General features: G+C 38.8%; 1 protein-coding gene across 1 annotated transcript in view; it reads left to right on the forward strand.

Moving 5' to 3' along the window:
* Positions 1-6: 6 nt before the first annotated feature.
* Positions 7-24,609, forward strand: part of ZNHIT6 (zinc finger HIT-type containing 6) — a 30,274-nt gene continuing 5,671 nt past the window's right edge. The window contains exons 1-8 of the mRNA XM_042030294.1: positions 7-58; positions 1,301-1,366; positions 1,460-1,566; positions 1,651-1,736; positions 2,950-3,053; positions 9,063-9,131; positions 9,926-10,006; positions 10,505-10,585. Of these exons, the coding sequence (XP_041886228.1) occupies positions 45-58; positions 1,301-1,366; positions 1,460-1,566; positions 1,651-1,736; positions 2,950-3,053; positions 9,063-9,131; positions 9,926-10,006; positions 10,505-10,585 (608 nt within the window). The 5' untranslated portion in view covers positions 7-44. The remainder of the gene's footprint in view (positions 59-1,300; positions 1,367-1,459; positions 1,567-1,650; positions 1,737-2,949; positions 3,054-9,062; positions 9,132-9,925; positions 10,007-10,504; positions 10,586-24,609) is intronic.

Here is a 24,609-nt window from a genome sequence, read left to right on the forward strand (position 1 = left end):
GGGACGGGCCCGGCGGCGCCGGGCGGGCGGCGGGCGGCGGGAAGATGGCCCTGCACAGGTACGGCGCGGCAGCGGCCGCACGGGCTTCGGGAGCGCCGTCCCGGAGGGACAGCCCGGGCAGCGCGGGCCCGCCCCGGGGGCCCGGCGAGCGGCCCTGTGCCCTGCAGCCCCCGCTCTGCTCCCCCGCGGTTTGGCCCGACCGAGCGAGGGGCCGCTGGGCAGAGCCTCGCTGGAGCGGTGACGGGCAGCGGGCACTGCGGAGATCCTGCAGAGCACGGAGAGGGAATCCCTGTTCCGAGTAACTCCCCGCTTCTGGTCTGCAGTGTTTGAAACCCTTTTTTCTGGTTTTTGGAGTGGCTTCGTGCTGCTAATACACAGAGCTCGTCAGGAGATGGTATTGCTGAACTTGTTCTTCAGGCCCTCGCTACCAGCAAGCAGCGAGCACGTGGTGGGGAGAGGAAGAGAAATGGGTTAGGGCTGACATTTATCCCCTAATGGTTGAAAATGGTGGCTTTGTACTATTCTTGAAAATTTGACTGATATGGGAGAAATGCTATTTCTCGTTTTTATTTATCAGATTTAAAATAATAAGGATGATTATTTCAGTTGACATATCAAGAACTTTTTCCTAAGAATGGCAGAAACATCTTTTTTAATAGTCTCGTTTAAAACACATGGTCATCTTTGTAGAGGAACTCAATTTTTCATTGATATTTGTTTGTTATACTGGTAAGGCTTACACATTTGTGCCTGAAAGGTTCCCTTACTTTGGAGTTTGCACAGCTGACAGCCAGAAGCTGTTTGGCTGACCATGTTGTCATGGTCTTTTTGTTTCAGTGAAAAAATGGGATGCATTGTTCAGGCTTTGGTGTGAATCCTTGAAATTTACTTTCCATCTGCCTAAAACTGGGAATATTATAAGCCAGCATGGTACAGTGCACATTACAGATGAGGCAAAAGGAGAAAAGCACTGATACAACCAGGCCACAAAGCATAAACTGATAAAGGCTTGCTATGCTTCCAATTCTGGAATTAGCACGTGGTTTGTTTTTTTTCTTTCAGGCATCTACTGTATTTTAATATGTATGTGTTTGGAGATACTCCACATAGCTTATGTTTTGTCTGCCACCTTTCCTAATCCAGGGCATTTGTATTTTCTCTTTTTCCTTTCAAGGTGCACATAGCTTTTCCTAAAAATGCTGATGGATGGCCTAGTGCCTGGTTGTTGAGCAGACATTTTTATAGGCCAGTCAGGTGCAAAAATGCTGCATTATTGAGAAGTGTTTTTTGCTTCTTTCAGGTGTGAAACCTGCAGCAAAGAAGAAGCTAAGTACAGATGTCCACGATGCATGAAATATTCGTGCAGGTATCTATTATCTGAACTAAATAGTTTTGATTATTTTTCCCATTCTCATGCTGAACATGTTAATGTTTTGGGGTTTTTTTTTTGTCATTTCAGCCTATTGTGTGTAAAGAAACATAAGCTTGCACTGAGCTGCAACGGAGTCAGGGATAAAACAGCATTTATCTCAGTAAATGAATTTACTGACTTGAACCTTTTGAGTGGTAAGAACATACCTTGTGTGTTCTAAGACTCCCTGGTTTTACTAGGTTGGCGCTACATTTTTCTTTGTTTTTTTTAACCTTCAGATTATCGTTTCCTGGAAGATGTAGGAAGGACAGCTGATGCTGCTGCTCGACATTGTATGGTGCATAGTCCAGCAACAAAAAGACTTGTAAGTTTTTGATTATCCTCTTGCTGTGCTGGAGTTAGGGTAGGCTACCTTTGAATTCCCACTGAGGCAGTCCCAATCCAGACTCTAGAGCTGGTGCCTCTCTTAGAAAGGTATGAATGACCCTGAATTTTAGAGACAGAAATCAAAAGAAGTCATTAGGTTTATGCAGTAATAGATGGCTACATCCAGTTGCTTGGAAGAATAGATTGCTAACTATATGCATTCTTAAAATTTATGCATGACCACTGTTGCTGTTGAATGATAGATGTGAGTTAAGAAATTCTGAATGTTTCCTGACACCTCCACAGAAGTACACACTTCTCAGATAAACAGTGGATTTATTAATTGCCTAAAAATTTTTACATGCTTCCCTACATACCAAATGAAGGCAGCTAGAGCTCCTCAAAGAATAAATCTAAGCAACAGTGATATAAAAGCCAGCCTTCTAAGGGAGGGGGGGTTTTGCTGAGGCTCTTTCAGCAACTAAACACACTCCCCAAACTAAAAACAGTGAGCAAACAAATGAAACAAAAAAGCCCAACCAAGGCTACTCCAAAGTACTTAGACTCATTGATAAGTCACAAAAAGGCATCAGGGCCATTTTATTTTTCAGTCTTGTGAAGATATCTTTAAATACAGCACTGAACTCAGAATTTACACTGATAACAGAATAAATTCAGAAGATTCCAGCTTCCTCTCTGGCTGGAGTCATTACTCTGTGTGTGTGTGTATTTAGCACCATGATGTCCTGAAAATTTGTGCTGAAGATGGTGAGCCTGCATGGGTAGCAGGTTTAGGGGTGTGATACTGGGCATGTTAATGGGATGATGCCCTTAGTGCTACCTTCAAATCAGAATTTGTCGGTGGCTGGGATGGTGCTTGTGCATCCCTTCTGCCAGCAGGGTTGTAACCCAAAAAGCATCGTTGTGGTGGTATTGCACCCACAGTGGTCACACTGTGACCTTCATGGTGTGTTAAAGAACTTTTACAATGAGGAGATAATTGGCATGTTCTTTTTTAATAATAAAAAAACTTACGAAAATGTTTCAGAGAGTTTCTAGGCTTACTTCATTTTTTTTTTCATTCAGGTTGGTTTTTTAAAAATTCAGAGTATTTGATTAAATATGGCCTTTTCTACAGCTTTTTATTGTTCAATTTTCATGGGTTTAATATTTTCATATTTTTTAAAAAAATGGTCTTATTTTTTTGCCAGTTGTACTGCTTGAGGAACAAAGCTCGAGGGTGTAATATTGAGCTAAAGACACTGCCTGTTGGATTTACAAAAAGAAGAGAAAATTCCACCACCTTCAATTTCATGTGAGTCTTCAGTTGGTTACAGTCAGCAATATTTTATTTTTACTGAGCATATAATGATGAGAATTTGAGTTCATACCAATATGCTTGCTTTAAAATCTGTTAGATGCACTTTTTCTTTTTTTTTCAAAAACTATTTAATATTTTATGCTTCAGGTTTTCTGTTTTTTTAAGGTTGGTTGAGCTCAGTTTAAAGGCTTACATAATTCATGCTGTATTTTGAAAAATGCTAACACTGAGTAACGATAGGAAGAATTAGTGCTGTTGTGCTTTTTTCCTTTTAATTAACACTTAGTTTTTCTGCTGGAAGAAGAAAATGCTTCTTTAGAGGTTTATTCTAAGGGATTGATGTAGAAAGCTCGCACAAGTCCCTGTCTTTGAAAAGGCTGACTTCAGATCTGAGGAGGTGCTTCAGTACCTGTGTTGTATTCTGTGATGGGAGTTGCTGTGCTGGAGAGCGTGAGTGTTTGATACAGCACAGCTTAGAGAGACAAGTACAGACAGATGCGAATTCAGGAAGAAGGCTAAGGAAAATTTAAATATTTTTTCCTTTATCCACTCTGTGGTTTTTCTCTTATATTCGGAATTTGTGTTTCAAAGTATTTTCACAGTAAAAATAAAAGAAATGACAAAGTATTTCGTTGTGACAGAAATCAGGTCTACAGTTCAACTCAGTGATATACTGAGATGAAATATAAATGCCTTCTGAGCTTCTCACACCAGGGAGATCCCTGATGACTCACATCCCCCTGATGGCTCCTTTACTTGTTTTGTTCATGGTCTCAGTTTTGGTGGCAAGCTGTGTTTTCAGGATGCATTTTCCCTGTGTTCTCGGAGCTGTGCACTCTGCAGTGTCAGTCTCTGGCTGGCCACCAGAGGTCTGTCTCTGACAGAGTAATAACCCACCTGGAAACTGCTCCATACACACACCTGGATCGTTTAGGCAGTTCTGGAGAAAAGCATAGGGGGCTTTGGTTTTGCGCATAAAGTAGTTTTTAGCAGAACGTTAGCATCAAATAGATGTAGAAGTGTAACCTTTTAAAGTTACATATTTATCAGTTCTGTTAAAGAAAACCCAGGGTGAACCAATGGAAAGAAAGGAAATCTGAGGTATTTTCTCGTCTCTCTGCCCCAGATTTATAGGTCTCCCCTCAGAACAGACCAGGTCTGCCCCAGACCTTGCAGAGGTTGCCTCCCTCTGCACTGACTTCCCCGTCTTTGGCTGCATATTCTGCCTTTTACAGATCCTTTTTACTAGCCTCATGCTGGAAAAAGTTTCTCAGGCTTAGAGCTGAGTTTCACTTTAACGGGGAAGTTCCTTAATGTTTCGAATAAAACAATAAAGACACTTAACAGGTTTAGGCTAAGGAGTAGCCTTCAAGAGCAAGTGCAGGAAGCCCAGGAATGCTGGGGTCAGTAGCTAAGAGGACAGAAGAACAGAAAGGGGGCAGACACAGGGAGGTTTGACGCTGTTGGGAAGATCCTGGGCATGGTACATAGCTGTGCTGACAGACATTTGCCTTCATGTACCGTGTTCTTTTTCCTCTAGAAAGCCTTTTTAGGTACACACTGAAGCATAGCTTGCATTGGGGACAAATTAAACTTTGAGCAAATTACACATTCATGTGTATTGTGTAATTTTTGTTGGTTTTGTAGAAGCAGATTTAAAAACTAAGAGGATGGGGCAAAGAAGGTGACTTCTTGGCAAATAGGCATGGAATTATTTCACTGGCTGTTCAAATTCAGTGAGGCATATTAAAAATTAACATCTGGTTTTTGGGCAGGTTTCTTTTGGTTTTTGGTTGTTGGGTTTGTTTTTTTAATTGGCATGTTCTGCTTACTCTCTTTAAATGGATTCTAAGGAATCAAGTTTGATCAAACCAGTGAATATCAGGCATTTAGCACCTATCTCATGGGACTTCGTGACACCCATAACATTTTGTTAAATCTCACATTGGAATGAGGTAAAGCTGCGCAAATAGTCGTATATCTATTATATGAGCTTAGCACCTGACAGTGCTCAGGGTGTGGTGTGTCCCTCTCCTGTAGATGTGAGCCCCTTCTCATGCTATTTGTTAGTCAAGATTTATAGACTGATTGCTCCAGAGGGTGGAGGCTGGAAGCTGCTCAACATCTGTGCGTGGAAAACTGAGAACAGGCTTCTCCCATGTCCTCTTCACACTCTCCCTGTGAGCCAAGCTGTTGGGCAGTACAAGGCAGGAATGAGAGTAGTCCAAAACTAGGAAGTACAAGATGTGTTCTTGTGTCATCCCCTGCCTGTGCCAGCGCTGGAGGACTGATCTGTGTCATTTCAATGTGTTAACCAGACTCTTCATTTCCTGGATTCCATGAGTTTGTTTGCTAAATCCGATGTTGTGGAAGCATACGTGCCAATGCTGGGCAACACAGGGATTAGACTAATGTGTAATATTGAATATCTAGGTAATGGAGGGTCATTAGAAAGTAGAGTCTGAGTCCACAGTGTTAACTCATGGTACATCTGACTTCTTATTCATAAATTATTTTTAATGTACTGCTTCACCATACATTTCCTGTGGTGCCCTTATTTTCAATACAACTGAGAGTTCCCGACTGGGTATGTTCTGCCATGGAGTTGGTGGGGTGAATTGCTGGGATAGGAAGCCTCTGGGAAAGGGGTGAAGGATGAGGCCAGGCTGAAACCAACAGCAGGAGCATCAGCTGGGAAGCTCCAGCCATCAGGTCAAATGGGAAGTGGGGAATGAGCTTGCAAGTCCATGGCTCCTGGTACGCTGGCAGGAGATGATGTAGTGATACTGAAATGGGACAGTGCAGTTCCCTGAGCTCTGCAGCTTGTGCTGCCCTGCTCCAGCCCATGGCAGCAGAGTGGCATGGAATGCTTCATGGAGTGAGCTTACTTAAGTGCAGATGGCTTACGCAATGAGGCATTTTCATTTAGAAAATGAACATAGTGCATGTCTGTTGTATTTGAAGGAAATACTACCCCAGTGAGCCATAATGGAAAATGAAGTCAGTGAGATCTGGAGCCAGGATATCTAACTTTAATCAGAACTTGCTGTAAAGCAGCTTTGATAGCATCTACAGTTGACATCAAGTTCTCTGGGCACAGATCAGTGATGGTGAGGGATGCTTCACTTCAACAGGCACCCAGCAGGTTGTTTTTCAAGACTTCATTGTACAGTGAAGAGTATGAGGCTATCCTGTTCCAGGCTTCTTTTTCCTCTTTCTTACTTTTGTCCTGTTTTTAATCTGTCTTGCCTCTTTCTGCTTGCCATTTACTTCCAGGCAAGAGTACTTTGAAGAGAGATGAAGTCATTAATTGCAGTTTTGGTATTCATTTGCTGAGAAAAAAAATCAAACAGTTTGTTTTTCATAGTGGAACTTCTTGACAAGAAATGAACTTTTTAACTTCAGCTTCACAGCACTTTCTGTGCACTATTCCATAGACTAGATTGTGCCTGGAAGGGGGAGGGGGGGCAGATGTCTGAGAAGAACCCTCTTAAGCTGATTTTTCAGCTGCGATGATGAACTGAGTCTGCCTCAGTGAGCCCACAGGGAGCCAGTCTTGCATGTGAAATGAGGATGTGCTGTGTGACAACCGTTTGTACAGACACGTGAAGAGTGTTCCTAGCAACAGATAGCAGATAGCTAAAGTACTTTTCTGGAGCATTTCTTTTTCAAGTGCCTGTATTAGAGACAGTCCTCTGGGCCACATGCATGTTTCTGTGAGCTGTGTCATGGTTTGTCTTGTCACATTGATTTGGCTGTCTTGATTTAAAGATCAAAGTATCACAGAAAGGGTTATATCTTCAAATATTTAGAATAGGTAAACATGGCCTGTTTGAAGAAATTGTGGAAGATGGTGAGTTAAAGGAAAAAATGCTAGCAAGCCTCATGTTAGTTAATAATATAGAACAAAACCCTCATCTGAACAGTCCTTATAAACATTTTAATGAATGTGCCTATCATTAGTGTTTCCTTCAGCTAATGGTGGTGACCCTATTTCTGTGTCTAAAGCTTACTAAATTTTACTAAGGTCTCCCTGGGAAAGTGCTTTGAAATAATACCATTCCATGTTAAATGGCAGATATTAATGTGTCTGAGAGGAATCACAAGCTTGTTAATTGCAAGGGAATTGAACTGGTTACATAACCCTATTGGTATTCCAGTTTACTCTGTGTGTATGGTATCACTGGTGCTTCCTTCAGCTGTCAAGGTAAGAATTGCAAAACCTTGTTTCCCTGACCTTGCAAAAAACTCCCAAAATTCCACTCAATGATTTCGAGTTATTTAAAAACATTTTGCAATTTGGTAATTCTAGACTATCATACCAATATGCAAAACAGGATAAAAATCATGGGTCCAAATACTATGCCAGCTTCTGATTTTATATATATGCTGTATGATTAATAATGTTTTCTGTGTTATCCTCCAGCTCTGGTCTTCTTACCTCTTTCAGACCTGATGTTCTCTAATTTCACCTTCTCATTCAAGGAAGGCATTCTCATTCTCCACTTTAGCAAACATGAGCAGAGAGAAAGGAGGAATCACAAGGCATGCTGCACAACTCTGCTGAGGCACACATTGTTTTGGGGACCCTGGGCTTCATTAATTCTTTTTATTCTAATTATTACCTTCTTGGGAAGGGGGTTCCTGCTTGCTCTTTTTTTGGTAAATACTAATACATCTGATTTTACTTATACTCCAGAAAGTATAGTTCAGCTGTAAAACTCAGTTTTCTCCTAGGAACAACTAGGTAAGGGAATTATTTATTTGATAATCTCACTTTATAAAAAGTGCTTGGATTTAAAAATTGCTGTAAGAGTTAATTGATCATAGCACCTAAGTTTACTATTTTGCTGGTGGATGCACGTACACTCATCTCTGCAGCCAGCTAGAACCTGCTGGATGATGTTTCATCTGCCTGATAAACAAATTAAACAACATGTTGGAACAACACTGTGTTTACTTTTTATTGTAGACCAGAATTTTTGCATAACTGAGGGTGATTATCCTGGATACAATGATTCATTGGTCTTAAATAATGTTTAAAAAAGTAGTTAAAAAAGAGACACCATTAGATGTCCCTGTCCTTCACAGGTGTTTGAGCTCTGATTTCTAAATCTTTGCTGTTTGTCATGAGTGTGAATTTCTAAACCAGAGCAAAAGGCCAAGAACCTACCTTTTAGGTTGTGCTTTCTCGTAGGGGAATCTTTTAGAAAGGTTTCTGCAGATTTTCTGCAAATGAGCAAAAAGGCAAATAGAGACTGCTTGATGTAGCAAAGTACTCTCTACCTAATACTGCCTTTCTTAAGGTGATACTAGTCTCGAACTATGCTTCAGGAGCTTCTTTTCTCAGGTATTCATTGTGCTAGCTGGAAAGGGAAGATGCCTCATAAAAATAACAGCTAACATACAGAAGAAGGGAATGTGACATCACTTCGTCTGTACCAAAAGTTTTACGATCTTGCTGTAAAATGTTTGTTCTTTCTGACTTCTCTTGTCCATATTATGCCAGAAGGCAGCTTTCCTCCCTGGCCATGACACATTTGAGGCCATCATTGCTGGGAAAAGATGAGTCCCCTGTGTTCTGTAGGACCTGGCCTCAGCTGGGGCTCTGGCTATTATTGTTGCAGAGGTTTGGTAATCTGTCCTGGGTGATATGCCAAAAAGCAGTTTCCTTTTCTGAAATTAAAGGGCAGCTGGAATATTCTCCCTTTTAAAATGTGAAATACCGTTGATCAGTTAATGGGTGATATCTTACTATATTTGTAAGGAACAGATTTTCATCCCATGAGGACTTGAAATTCAGCAGGATGTGGGAGCATTACATCTTTCAAAGAACATCTCAGCTTCTCTGCACACCCCTTTTACTCTTTGAAGCCATTCAAAATCTTAACTCTGTATTTTCTTCTGCACCCATGCTGTCGGCTACCAAGTTTTATCATAGAAAAAATAAATAGTAGTTGTTACCAACTAACACTAAGAATATGCATTTCTTTTTCTTTTCAGGGAGAACAAGTTCTACTGGCATTTGAAGCTTGTATTTCCTCACTGTCATGCTGAATACACTTTAAAAGGGTACAGAGCTTTAAAAAAGATTTTTATAAGGTTTAAATTAATCTGCTGAAGTTGAACTGCAAAATATTTTGATCAGTTCTTACTGAGTTCTGTTATACAAGGTAAACTCAGGTATTAATTTTAGTCTTAATTAAAAGGGCATTTCAATTTAAAAAATATTGAAAGTTGTTTAGTCTTTTCCTCTTTGAAAGCTAGCAGACTTTTCAAATCAGGCAAAATGTTTGGTTGTTAGTCCTTTTATTTATGTAAATAGAGAGGTTGTATATTCACGATAGCAGTACCCCTACACCTAACGTATTCTGTTCTCATGGAGCAGATGTTCAGCAAGATTTGCCACCTCTCCTCACCTGCACTGTGGAGCTGACCTTCATACAGGGTGAAATGGTTGCATTGTTTGCTTTGTAGGAAAGTCCACAAACATGTTTCGAAAAGGCAAAAAAATAAGCTTTTATTGACAGATGTTTCTCCTTTTTTCCTAGCCTGAAGGGAGGTGAGAAGTATGCCCTTGTCTGCTTCTAGGGCTGCAGGAACAGCGTGTTTCTTTTGCAGGGTTAGAAACTAGAGATATGCATCTGTTTACTCCTCGTACGTGCCTGTGAAATCCCAGTGCTGAAATTGAGATAAAGCTGCCCATATCTGTGCAGTATTGATACACATCTATGATCCTCCCATAAACTACTCAACTGTGCCACTATAACATGCTAATATACAGCTTCCTCCAAGTGACTCATAATAGTTATTTGTGTACATGATGATCAATGTCTCACATGCTTGATTTTTATCTTTGGTGAAAGGGTGCCTGATGATAAAACACTTGCTGATATCCTCAAGCCATACATTGATCCAGTGGAGTCAGATCCTGTAGTTTGTCAAAGGTGTGTATTGAATAACTTTTCTGCCTAGTTGATATAATGCACTAATAAAAGAAGGGAATGGTTCTGAATAAATGGCTTAAATTAGCTGCATTATCAGCTTGCAGAGCTGAGTTCCCAGTCAGCAGTACATCTTTAATTCCTGTGGTGAAAACCATCCTAACATTCACCAACCAACTAACCCTGGGGTATAGCCACCAAATTTAAACCAGCAAAACATTAAGAAACTGACTCACGGCTTAAAGACCAAGTAAAGCAATTATAATTCTGAAAAATGTAACCATAATTAACCTCAGTGGAGGTGAGGATTTACATCTTCAAAATAATTAGAAAAACATACTAATAATTATAAACCTCATTTATAGGAAACAATATGTGACAAATTATTGTTTTCATGAAAAAAATACATTGTTTTGGCTGTTGACATACATATCTTATGGATGACGGGAAGAAAAGTCATTGTGCATCATTTCTGCGTCTTTGCTGCCTTTTTTTTTTCAGATTAAAAATCTATACAGCATCTCCTCAGTCAGATGTACGAATTTTAATGAAAATAGAAAACAGGAGCCGAAACTCTATCAGGTGAGGTGGTTCTTCAGTTTGTGTGCTTACTAATTAAAAATAACAAAAGAATTTAACATGTTTCTTAGTCTTTAATTTTACAGTTGGAGATTACATAATCTCATGGATTAAACTTCAGTGAGTAATTACAAATGGTCTTAAAAATGATTTGGCAAAAATGCTGATTCTTTGTCTTTTAATATGTCAACATTGACATTTTGGTGCTATTATTGAGTAAGCAAGCCCCTACCTAAACTGCTTCAGCAGAAGTCCGTGCCAGTGTAACAGAACACAGGTTTGTGTTAAAATGCTAAAGAGCTGTATTGACCCATAGATCTTCCTGTCTGGAAGTTCCTCTCTGGGTATGTTAACCTCCCTCAGGGAGTTGAAGTGATAGTCAAGGAGAGTTATCATTTTAAATCACTGCAGCAAAAATTATGTGTTTATCACAACCCAGTCACTGCATTTAAAATTACACATTTTTCTCAAAGTTACTTGCTCATCACTCTTCATGTTACCGTATTTCTGGGTGTGGGCTTTTATGTCTTCAGAATTCAGGCTTGTGCAGAATTGTTTTCTTTGTTTCCAGAACAGGCAATAATCTTGAACTTCAAAATCAAACTTTAAATAAATACTTTTTGCTAATATAAATACCGTTCTGAGCACTCCATCTTGTTGTCATTGCTGCTGAAAAGGATATGTATCAGCATAGTATCATAACTTACTGTGGTTCACAAGTGATTCCTAGTTAGGCATCTGAAAGTACATTCTGGTCTTCAGATGTAACAAATGTAAATAGTATGCTTCCCTAAAATATGATACATTATTTCCAAGGGGGGAATAAAGGTATATTAAAAGAATTTTAGCTGTAACTTAGCTTCCAGTTTATGCTGGGTTTTTTTCCCAGTAATACTAAAAAATGTGTAATGTACTTTCCAGTTCAAATTCAAGTGCAAACTCTTAGTGATGTTGATTGATTTTTTCTCTTTGCAATCATTATTTGAAATATGGTTGTAACATTTGCCATCAGAATTGCCAGCTAGAAATCTGTTGGCTGTAAGTGAATTTGAAGATACAGAGCCATGGTTCTTATAAGCGGGGGGAAAACATGAAAGGCTTTGGACTGACCAGTACCCTGTGTCTGAGTGTTATAAGTGTGGGAATAGTGAGTTCTCATTTGTGGAACACTGGAATTGTAAGGGACCAGCTGTTTCAGCTGAGTGTTCAGAAGTCCATGGAGCCTGATGGGTTTCATCCTAGAGTACTGAAAGAGGTATTGGATGTTACAGCAAGACCTCTCTTGATCATGTATTAAAGGCCTTGGGGTCTGAGGAGGTCCCTGCTGACTGGGTGTCATGTTTTAACCTAACAGGCAGCTAAACACAGCTCAGGCACTCACACAACACCCCACATCCCCAGTGGGATGAGGAAGAGAATCAGGAAGAAAAAATTAAAATTCTTGTGTTGTGATAGTTTATTAGCACAAAAAAGGAAAGGATGATAATGATAAAAGAATTAGACTATACAAAAACAAGTGATGCCCAGTGAAGTTGCTCACCATCCACTGGCCAGTGTCCAGCCAGTTCCCAAGCAGCAGCCCCTGGCCAGCTTTGCCCTTAATTTATGTGCTGACCATGTGTGATGTGGTATGGAATATTCCTTTGGCCAGTTGGGATCAGCTGTCCTTGCTATGTCTTCTCCCAGCTTCTTGTGCCTTCCAACCTACTTGCCGGTGGGGTGGTGTGAGGAGCTGAAAAGACCTTTATACTACAGTATCAGCAGTGGTCTTTCACATTTCCTTTTTTAGGAAAGAAGGAAAAAGTTGGTTTTGTAATAGTAGATAAAATCCACATTTTAATCTTTTCAAGTGTAGTATTTAAGCTGTTTGGAAATGAAGTATGTAAGAAGGTTTGGAAGAAACCAGTTTAATACAGAAGTTGACTATCTCTTGTGCTCTTTAGGTTTTTTTTGTTACTTAACCATTTGCCTCTTCTGAAGTATTTATAATATTTCCTTATGTCACAGATTTGAGCAAGAATTTTTTTTTATTAAATTAAATTAACCTAAATATTCTTAAGTCTGAGACTCATCTGTATTCCCAGAATCAGCCTGTTTGTTGATGATGAGGTTGGAGTAATTGGTATTTATCCTACTTCGTGAAAGTAAAGTTGGAAGTACAGGAACACCAGTAGAAAGTTAAAATAGAAGTGTATTTTGACTTGAGGACAGCACTTCCGCAGTTGGAAATTATATGAATCTCTTCATATAAGTTGGTGGAGCAGGCCCAGCTGGGGCAGTGCAGACAGGTCAAAGAAACAGCATACTGAAGAAAAATTCCTCCTCTGAAAGGAAAGAACAAAGTTTGTTTGAAATGATGGGACTGCTATGTCAGCATAAAGTCACTTCTGTCGACATAAGCTGTGTCTGTGCCAGCAGGCACTCTCAACGCTGTTGTTGTGACAAAGGCTCTGTGAGGGAATTCAGAGTTTTACTGTAGTTGCATTACAGTTAAGTAAGAGGGAATTTGTTTTGATTTCTTCTCCTTTTGGTTCCTCGCCCCTAAGTTAATTGGAGAATATTGCTCTTACTCTATGAATCAATATGTGGAATTGCAGTGGAAGTAGTTGTGATGTAACATAACCAGCTTGCTGCTTAGTGGTGTTCCCTATGGAACAAAAACTGAGTGGAGACAGAGCTCCCTCACCTTTCTTTATGTTTCTTTAACAGTGGGAAGCGTTAACTGCTGGTTTGTGTAGCCTTGAGTGCCACTGTCAGCTCAGTGTAATTTCTCATCCTGTGCCTCCTCATTTTGCGTGATTTTAGGCTGTATATTTCTGTACGGAAAAAAGATCTTCCATCACTTGGTGGGCAGACTGAAGGAATAGGATTGGTGTAGGTTACTCATACGTGTAAGTGTACATGAATGCTGTGTTATCTACAACTTCTGTGCCCACCAGAAAAATTTCTTCTCCACAAGCACTAGATGATAGAAAAGTTGTAAACACATGTTGTTTTGTCAGATGTTGGTTTTAGGCTTAGCAGAACCTTTTGGAAAAAAGTCCTTTTCGTATTTAAAATTGTGGATTATTGAGGAAGTGCAGTGGTGTTTTGGAGAGTATCTAAGCAGGATTATTATGGGTTATAAAATGTTAGTCTTCTAGTTTTAAGGTAGGTATGCTACAGAAGGAGTTTAGTATTTCCTGTAATTGTTTATGAAACAGGAGTTTGTGGTTTAGTTTTGGCTGGTTTTTGTGTTTCACAGCAAATCACCCTTTTAGTTTGAAGGTCCTTTGTAGAATGCTTTAAATTTTTGGGGTTTTATTTTTTTCTTTCTTCAGAAATAGAAATTAGCCATGAAGTACTGATTTCTGTTTTCTCACAGGAGTTCTGCAGAACTTCAGAAAGCCACTGGTGTGCAGGTATTGTGGATAGCTGCCAAATACAGTGCTTGCTTTCTTCTTGCTGTGTGTCTTTTACCATCAGTGGTGACAGTTCCTAGGGAACTTTGCGATAAGTTATTATTTCTGTCTTCCCTAAAACCAGCCTGTAAGAATTGCTTTCAGTATTAATTGGTAGCACTCCACAGTTAATTGGGGTAACCTAAAGCATAATTTCTCCTCATGTCTTCTTGGTCCTACCTGTCATCTCATGCTCTATAACTCTCAGTTACACTTACTTTATGAGGAATCTTGCAAAGGAGGGTTTCAAAAAACAAGCGTTACATAACTCTCTTCTTCACTTAAAACCTTTTGCTTTTAAAGGAAGTTTGGAAAAAATCTGCATTTGAGTGGGTCAGAATAGTTTTCCATTTGGTACTGCTTGCTTTGATCACCTGTTATGCAATATTTAGTTAGTGGTTGGTGTCCATTCTCTCCTTGGCTGTAGCTATTCCAAGAAAGGTTTAACTTCTGCCTCTTGGATGATTTTTATAGTCTACATTCTTTTATAAAGTAGTATTTTCTTTCTTCAGAATAAATTAGTGTCCTGACTATCTTCAGACCTTTATTTGGGATGCCTTCAAAGTGACTTCATATGGTAAGAGTATTGCTTTTTCCAGTAAGGAAAGGAAAGGTGCAACAGCCAAATTACACAGTGTGGTTTGGGCAATACACCTTCTCATTTTCCTGAGAATAGCCTTATCAAGCTTCGTGTAACAAAAAAACTAAACCAAAACAGCAACCAGCCCTTCCCAAAAAGAATTCCTTAATCAAACAGATCGTTGGTCTTTTTTATTAGTAAGTTAATAGTCAGAGTTAGGTTGTTTTGTAACTACGGATACCTCATGAGAAATTCATTTACTCAGCCTTATCATATAAGGTGATCCTATTTCTAGAAGAGAAATAACTGCAACTTAAACTTAATTTTAAAAATAAAGTATAATTTAATTAAGTACTGATAGTTTCAGAGACAAATCTAAATAAGGTTAAACCCCACAAATTAAATATCTCTTTTATTGGGCTCAGTAACATCTTGCGTGAATGTAGTTTAGGTACTTGACACTTTAATTCCATGCATTTGGTTTAATAGAATTTTAAAATAATGCTTTCTTAAACATCAGTGTTAGGTCTTTTGTATAGTAATGTTCTTTTTTCGCCTATTCAGAATACCACGTGAGCATTATTTCAAAATCAGTTGGTGCAGAAAACTTTGAGGATGTGAAGGTCGGAGTAGGCCCTGACAGAATATTTAGGTGCCTGGAAAATACAGTCTGGTTGGCTTTAAAAGCTTTGCAAAGTCCACTGCTTCGAGTAGACCCACATCCGTGAAGGAGCTGGAGTACAGAGCTGTACCCAGACTGTATCCTGTCGCTTTGCTGTTGTAAAACTGCCACATCATACAGGGATGGATACAGAATCAGTTGTAGAATTGTATTCTGTATCAGTAGGTGCTGGTGTAGCTCATTCTCCAGTTACTCAGAAAGCAAAAAATACCAAAAGGATTTTTGTGCCAGTTCCAACATCAAGGGGCTTCTTAACTGTCTGTGGCGGCACTGGCTGGGGCACATGAGAATAATGGCATGTTTGCCACTTAATTCTTGTGGACCACAGGGAAGAAAATCTACTCAACAAGTATCAGAGGTTCTCTACTAAGTGCCATTGTTTTATGGTGGTGAACACTTACTTTGCTTTAACTGATTTAATTCAGTTGCTTTCCAGAAGGCTGGATGATGTTAGTAATTTTGGATCACTGCCCTGTCTCAAGATCAGCTGGCAGAAATGAGTTATTTCCTTGGATGACTGAGCTATGTGCTCAAAGAGAATTTTCTTTTGTAGTCTATTGTTTTTAAATAACTAAGGGTTAGATCACATCAGTAGGTTGCAGTAGTCACAGTAATAGATTTAGGAAGGTGAAGCTTTTTGTCTTACTATGTGCAAATAAGCCAACACACTTTTGGAAAATCATCTTGGAATTCAAATTGTAATTGTTTATGAAACAGGAGTTTGTGGTTTAGTTTTGGCTGGTTTTTGTGTTTCACAGCAAATCACCCTTTTAGTTTGAAGGTCCTTTGTAGAATGCTTTAAATTTTTACTTTAAATAGTAGAAATGTAATGGAACCAAATACTTTTTAATGTAGTATGTAGATTATTTATTTTCTTATCTTTAAAAATGTCTGTTAGAACTTGTTTCATGAGTTACTTCAGGATTATTTTTAAAACCCTGTTATATTAAAATACATTGAAGGTAGCCTCAAGTATTGATCTGTTAATGTTTTCCTTAATTTTTCATACTGTCTTCCTCAGGCACTTCTTCTGCATTGTCATTTGTGAATAACTTCATGTAAAACCAAGAGAGCTTATAGTCTTTGCTTCCTGCTTTTCACACATAACTGAGTTTCTTTAAAAAGTCACTGCTGTTAATGTGGTTCAGGAATCAGTTCTTTTTATTATCATCTTACGACCTCATTTCAAAAATACTGCTTCATCTTGCAAAACAAATGTGCTAGAATTAACACGTTTCAAGCATTATTTCCTCCTTTGCATTTTCTGCAAATGTTGAAAAGTGGTGTGCTTTATTTATGATTCTCTAGTCTTACTTAGGAAGCAATTTCTTTTCACATTTGTGTAGTACACAATATACATGAGACAGGAATTAAGGATACAAATCCTTGGCTGAACTGCTGGCCTTGGCATGAGTTGGAACAGACCCCAAGCTGGCTTTAACCTATGCCAGAAGATTGACAGTAGAATTCATTACTCCTCTGTAGCTTGCAGCAGCTGGCACAAAAGCAGCTCTGCCAGCTTTACAAAAGCAGGGAACCAGCTTACAATAGTCATTCTTCACTGCACAACTGTAGTCAGGCACTGGTGACTTTGTGCTGTTCAAGGGGAAGTAGAATTTGGCCTGTAGTCTGTTTCTTAAACACAGCACTCCTATGTATTAATACTTGCTGCTGTTTTTTCCCAGTGTTGGATTTTAGTTGGTGGGGTTTTTTTAATTAAAACTTCTTGCTTTTCTTACTGAATACTTCCTTATGTTTTCCTGCAGGTCATTTCAGACTTCCTGGTTTGTTACTGCAGCCATTTTAGTGTATTTCTCACATGCTCCATCTCTATCTGAATATCAGTCTCTCTGCTGACAAAAGCGATGCAGAGCAGTGGATGCCAGGTTACACAGTTTTTACTGTAAAAAGCAGTCACTTTCCTTCCTAGCTGCTTACATTCTTCATTGAAATCCTGTATTACACAACAGAGATGGAAAGCAGAAAACTACTCATTGCTGAGTATAATAAGTGTGTAGGGTCTGAATCTGTAGCATGCATAGCTAAATGTTTGTGATGTCTGACTACAATTACTTGACCTTTCAAAAGATTTTTGGGATGATTTCAAAAAAACCCAGAGTTTGTCCATCTTACTATCTTGTGCAATCATTTTTTTCTTGAAAGGGATTCCTTTATGAACCAGTAGACGCCTGGTTTTTTTTAAAGTAACAATCCAGTGTTTTGTAATCCATGCTGAATTCTTTTGGATGAACTGTTTTACAATTAATGGTATTGCATTAGGGTTTCTAGAGTGTCCCAGCTAGAGAGTTGCTGACTGAGACATTTATTGCACAAAGATTTATTTGAAATCATAAGGTCCACTCCAAAATTCTGCTATCTGTGTTGCAGCAAGTTAAATCCAGACAACTTGTAGAGGAGGAATGTGTAAGTATAGAGGTGGAGGATGAGAGAACAGTAAGTGCTAAGTTGGCTTCAGCCGGTGGTTTGACCTGTCCAGTCATGTTGTGGTGTTCCATAAGCACCACAGGCAGATCTGAAGACCTTCAGATACTTCATGTTTGCAGAGCAGGTAGGCAGACCCCAAATTCTAAACCAGAAAAACTGTACACAGTATCCTCTTTTCTCATCGTATCTGGGCTTAAAGCACGGGAACAGCCTACCCAGCACATGCACCGGCAGATTTTCTGTCCTCTCTTAGAATGTGCAGCTGGAAAAGGCTGTTTCAAGAGCAGATCTTGCGGTTTGCTCCAGCCCGACATTTCTACTGGAGAGCAGAGGGCACCTCCCATGTATGTATGTAACTATGTAACATATGTATGGTATGGAAAAAGTCTTCATGGAAGTTCATCTGCTGTGTAGCATGCACGTATAAGGCAGACTTGAAGGCAGGAAGACAGGCTATGAAATTCAAGAAAATACTATAGTTGGAAAAACCCTGTTGAATAATCTGTAGCCCCTTGGCTGAGGGAAGGAGCTGGTAAAAATGAGCTGTAGAGCCAAAGTGACGTTCAAACTATTTGTCCTCTTCCACTGTAGATTAGGTGTTGTGAGATGTATTGACGGGCTTAATTCAACTCTGTGGGTTGCTGTTAAAATATTTTTATGAAGGAAAAAGAGGATTTTCTGCTGGTTTCTTGGAAGAAAAAGACAATGAGATGCTGATTTAAAGTTCCTTAATTTCAGGGACCGGGAGCATGGGAAGGCTGAAAAGGCTTCTAGAAGCAAAGATACAAACTCTGCCCTGGACAGTTGAAGTGATAGGCTGAGTTTGGAATCTGCAGCACTGTGAAACATGGCAGCATAGCCATCAGTGTTTTTACAGAGACAGAGGAGAGGAGAACTTTTACATGTTCTTGTCAGGAAGGAGAAAACCTGTTATTTCCTCCTGATCCCGCCAAAAGGGGATCCCTCTGTTTTTTCTCTTTCTTGACGGAAGTGTGCTTGGACTGATTGTTTCAACATTGCCAAGTAGGGAACTGACCTTCCTGCTTGTTTCCCAAGAGAATAATTTGTTTTCTTTATTTCATAGTTTTTCCTTTTCATTGTAAAGCATTGGCAACCTGTACCTTAATGGTATGTTTATGGTAGTGTGATTCCCATGAAAATAAGTATAAATTTGTGAATATGTTTCCACCATTCAGTACAGAGCATTAAAGACATTTAGACTTTCTCCATATGAGCCAAATTTGGAAGTTAATAGTTGCTATTTGGGGATTCGAAATTAGAGAAATATCAATTCTTCTTGAAGTGGAGGTTCATTAGATTAACCCAAGCATAATGACAAAAGTATTGCAAATTTACAGTGACTGATTTCTCATCAGTTTTGTATTTGTTTAGTTTAGCAGTGTACTGCTTGCTTATGTTAATTTGTCAAATGAAATTTGACATATTAGTTTTCTGAACTTGATGTATTAATAGTTTCTGATTGCATCCTTTGATACTCCTTGGTACAACTTGTACCTCAAATTATTTACAGTTAGGTTTCATGGGGCTGGGTATCAGAATGCTGTCATTAAAGTAGACTTATGACTGACTTTTTCCCTGTGATCATGCCAGTATTGTATTAGTCATACAAGTTTCATATTTTGACCTCTTCATATTTTTGGGGAACAATGCACAGCTTTTACTTGTACTAAATATGCCACTGATACCTTTTCAGTTTTTGAAACTTAAGACATTCATCTGCAGTAGCCACCTCACTAGTCTTACTAAACAGAACTTTTCCCTTGTGAAATTTCACATTCACATTAAGTCTTCTGGCTTGTGGTAACTCAGGCTGTTTTGTTTCTTTATCCTGAGTCGTATAGTGGCCTTACATGATTGTGGTTTACACTTTTTTCATATGTCAGCTCTATAATATTTAAAAGAGTTGTAAACCTTGAGCTTTTGAGCACTTTGTGAAGCTGCCTGGCTTCACAAAGTAAGTAAATTCCCGTGTGTGTAAAGAACTATTGCTGTGATGCACTTGACTTACAGCATCTTTACTTGATGCTGGATTTTTGTTCTTTTTTTTCATTATGTCTTATTGAGATGTGGAAAGTATTTGCATTCTTGAAATTCAGTATCACTTTATTTCTGTGTTCTTTGCACCAAATTCTGCCAAATGCAAGAAACTGACATTTGCTGTTTTCACATTTTCCTTTTGTTTTGTTGTACTTTGTTTTATAACTCAAAGATGCAGAATGTTCTGTACTTCAATTAATCTTTGGATCATTGTTGTGATCCTGAATCCTTTTACCTCATCACTCTTACAGCTCAGTCCACTAAATTGTTGAAGCAGTTGCCTTATCTGCTTTATGGGTTTTGCCATCAATTGATATATTTTTCCATTATTGTCATTAAACAACTTTTACTATGCTTTTTTCCTTTGTGCATTTGCCTCATTCTCAAGAGGCTTAAACAAGGACAGCCTTTGTGCTTCTGTGGTGACATACTTGTAGTCTTACTTTGCTTCTCTCTCCTTTCCATTAACTGTTTTGTGTGTTTTCTAGGGTAGAAGTGAACAAACCAATGAATCTTTTTGGACATCTACTATTTTGTCAAATAATTTAGGTGTTCCTGCTGTCTTCACTTGAGTATTACTTTTTTTTCTTCCAGGATGTTACAAGAGGGGTTTGTGAGTTCAGTTTTTCTTTTCCCCATTTTACACCTGAATTTTCAACAGTTCTTGGGTTTCTCTAGTGGCAGAGCCTCTTAGAGCCCATGAAAGAGAGGAGTTGTTACAAATTGTTACAATTTGTCTTAATATGGTCATTGTGTGAGGATGACCGATGGCTGAAATATGGCAAGGAAAAGGAACAGCTTCATGGTTTTCTCATTAATTGGATGTGCCTTTATGTACTCTATGAATGTAGGTGTAGTTGGGAGATGGTGATGATGTCCAAGATGCTTCCCTGGTATGCTGGCAGCTTTTTCTCCTGTACTTTTCTAGTTGGTTCCTAGCTGGATTTGTGGTCCAAATGGTTGATAAAAGAAAGTTTCTTGATCTATTTTTTTTTTCCCAGAAAAAGCACTTTTTTGATGGAAGTGTTACTTAAGATAGGGATTTGACTTGAAAGGGATTTGGCCAGGCATCTGGTCTGTACTGGTCTTGATTAAGTTATGCCGGTATCAGTAGTATGGAGGAGAGGTTAGTGAACGTCTGTTGAGGCAAATTATGGAGGTCCTAGACCAGGAGAAGAAAAATAACCAAGAGTGGAAGGAGGACTATCAGGTTTTAAATACTTCTGTAAACTGTAGTATGTATTTTTTTCATATAAAAATATCAACTTGAGCTAGGTTCCCATTCTCTTTTCTTAAAAGAGTGTTCGGCAAAGTATTCCTTAATATTGTTCTGCTGTTGATAAGAGTTAGTTATAAAGGAAGTGTTATGGCAAGTCTTTTTTTTGTTTGTTTGTTTCTAAGATTTCTGCTGTTTTGCTCATTGAGTTTTCTAATTTTGTCATGTATCTGGACTAATAAAATTCACTGGTTTAAGCTTTTTAGAATGTCAGCATTCTAGTGACGAAGTTAAATATAAATACTGTGCATTATTTCAATACATTGTATTTGCTGCCATACAACTTTCCTTTCGTACCTAATTCAAGAGAGCATTTCCCTGCTTCCATGTTCACCAAATCATAACCACACGAAGAGGTTATTCACCACTTAGGAATGAAAGTCCATCTGTTAGTTATTATCTTTGCTGTACTGCAGCACTTCAGAATGAGTGCTTGGGAGAGACTTTAAGTGCTGTACCCAGTCTTTGCCTCCTTCTAGGCATATGCAGATACCTAGGAAATGCCACCCTCTTTGGTCTGGTGAAAAAGAGTCCTTGTTTCTTCCCATATGTTAGCATAGGTTTGGTTATGGATTTTTAGGACTAGGCCCAAAACAGATAGCGTGATTTATTGTATCCGAGTTATGCCAAGTAAATACCTCGATGTTTCCACTCAGTTCTAGGAAGAAAAGTCATCTTTGTGTAAAATACGTGCAAGCAGTTTAGTTGATCTCTCTCACAGGGAATCATGAATGTCGTTATACAAATCCACGTTTTGGTAATACATACAATTGTTTAGATGGCAAAAACTTGTTTGTTCTCTTTTCAGTGTCTAGAAGACTAAACTAAAGAAATAATCTGGCTACAATTTATCTTTAATTCCAGATTGCAGATTTTTTTATTATTATTATTAAAATTGAAGTTCCTGTAGATGACATTCAGGAAAACCTGATCAGCAGGGAATTTCCTGCTGTCTGAATTCATGGAGACAAGTTACGCCACTGCGATGATAGCCACAGGCTCCATTTGAGGGGAACTTGTTCTGATGCAGTGACCTAATGTGGCATTCCTGCCTGTGGGAGACAGATTAGGAGACTGAATTGTTGAATTCCTGGAAGGTGGTGGAATAACTATAGATAGTGAAACTAGCCTTTGCAGAAACTCACAGATGCTATCAGAAGTGCAGAGCCATTAATTTCAGTATTTTGTGAAAGGTAACAGAACTGTTCATAGAGCAAATACAACAGTTTATGTGGGAACTGATCTGGGATTGCTGAATCTTGCTAAATTTTCTCAATTGTCACAATTTTTGTAGGCTTTTAAACTGCCTGCTAGCAGGCAAATTCTGTTTAATTTTGGTTCTTCAAAAAGTAGTTATTGTTATTTCATTCCAGCTAAAATCAAAAGCTGTTGTCTGCTAAGATCATCTCTTTGTGGTCCTTATAAATGGAGTCATTTCTTATTAAGAAAAAATCCAGGCCTATTTATTGCTTTGCAACATGGGCATGAAGCTTTGCTTGGAGCAAGAAAATAATCAGGAAAGTGTATTATTAGATGGTGGGTGTTGTTCAGGGAGGCTGAGGGAACGTAAGGAAGGGAAAGAGAAAATATGTGGAAAGTAAATACCAGGGAAGAAAGGAGATTGAGAGGGAAGATGCAAAGAGAAGTCCTGCTGAATACAGGGATTGGGAAGCCATAGTGCAGATGATTAGTATGAATGGGACAGTGGGAGAAAAGAGAAAGCAGGGAAAGGGTTTAAAAGAAAGATGTGAAGATGGGTATTAAGGCAATGGTTTTGTTGGTATGGTCAGTTAGTTTGGAGCCAGGCTTATCTCAAATCCATCCTGGCATGAAGGGCTGAAGGAGCTTGCTTAGGATGACAGCCTCAGTTAAGCTGGTTCCTACAGCTGGTCCTGAATCTTGAGAGTCCAAGTGAAAGGATAGACTTACACTGGTTGTTCATTTACTGGGTTGTCAGTTGAAATGCACAGTGAAGGATGGGTTTGGAGAAGGTTACAACCCCTTATGGGTTCTTCCTAAGCAGGCTACGTAGTCCCAGGGATAGAAAACTAGTAGGTAAAAGTGGTGATGAAAGGGTATCCGGTAATATCTGCTTGTGAGGTTCTCCCTGTTCTATCTCCTGCTTGTGGTGAGACCAATTTGTTGCACATACATGGAAAGGTCTACTATTCCAGTGTTACCCTACATCCTCAGCTCATCCTGGTGAATAATCACTACAGGAAGTTACAAATGCCATTTCATTTCATTTTTCTCCAAAGAGGTCTAGCCTTTTCATAAGTAAAAATTGAAAGTGTGTGTGTGTGTGTAGGTTTCTGGTTAAACCCTACAGAGTAGTTTTCTCTTGCCCTTAGGTATCTGTTGTTCACCCTCTGATGTGTGACTTTGTTCTAGTTCTGGGATGAAATTGTGAAGATTTTTATCATGAAGTGGTCTTTCAGAGATAACCTGAAAAATCCGTCTTGCTCAGGAGCTGTTCCTTATTAGACTTTGGAATTGATGTGACAAATAATAGTTTTCTTTTGAGATGTCTTAAGCATGCACAGTCAAGGAAGAGCCTGACAGGTGGATTAGCAGAAAACCTCAACTTGCACCTGTGTATGAAGTAGAGAATGTGGTAGACTGAGATCTTTTGGATAGCATATACAGTAACAGACAAGTTTAAATAAGAGAAGCATTAAGTTCCTTTGTTCTATTCTTCCTGAAGTTTACAGCTCACATTATGCACTAAAAATTTAAATGTTTTCTCTATCACTGTCAACCAATAAAATTTACTTTAACAAAAAAAGATAAAGCTCTGACTCAGTGATCTAACACTTCAGTAATTTACTATCATAAAATAGTTTTAAGTACAAATGTTTTATCTTATGCCAAGCTGGACGCTAAAGATGTTTTGTCTAAAATATGAGATAATGGAAAGTGTATTGTGGCATGTGAATTACTTTGGCCTCTTGGTGGTAAATGTTTGCTTAACCAGAAAGGAATGTGTTCGGGTTCTTGCCAAAGGAAAGGTATTGCTGTACTTTGCATTTAGAGTACTGTAAATAAAGCAGTAAATATGTTTCTGTTCACGTGTGTTAATCCACAGGTTATGAATGCATTCATTCAATAAGAAATGTAATACACTGTTATCCCTTTTAAAGGGTTTCAGTAAGAAGAGGTCGTAATTACTTTGGCTTGAGAGAAACATGAAACCAAATATTTTCATGATGATTTGAAGTTGAATATGACAGAATTTTTGCTCAAACTAAGTCCCCCTTAAATCCCAGGAACTCAGTTCTTGGTTTACCTCCAATATTCTTCTTGTGTGTTGACTCCCAGTGTACTGCTTTTAATCACACATTATTGTAAATAGTAAAGTATATAATTTCCTTCACCTGTCCCATGTTGGTTTTGGCAAAAGAAAACACAACTGCATAATGTTAATGATCAGAGGAGATAGAGTAGCTATGGGTAATACTCCACGTACTGCCTACAGTATATTTTGGTTTTGAACTTCATTTGCCCTTAGCTGATACAACAGCTTAGTGGTAATTTATTAATGCTGCT

This window comes from Corvus kubaryi, unplaced genomic scaffold, assembly GCF_017639235.1.
Source record: "Corvus kubaryi isolate FWS band 111438036 unplaced genomic scaffold, C.kubaryi_AGA036_p1.0 37334, whole genome shotgun sequence".
NCBI classification, from domain to species: Eukaryota; Metazoa; Chordata; class Aves; order Passeriformes; family Corvidae; genus Corvus; species Corvus kubaryi.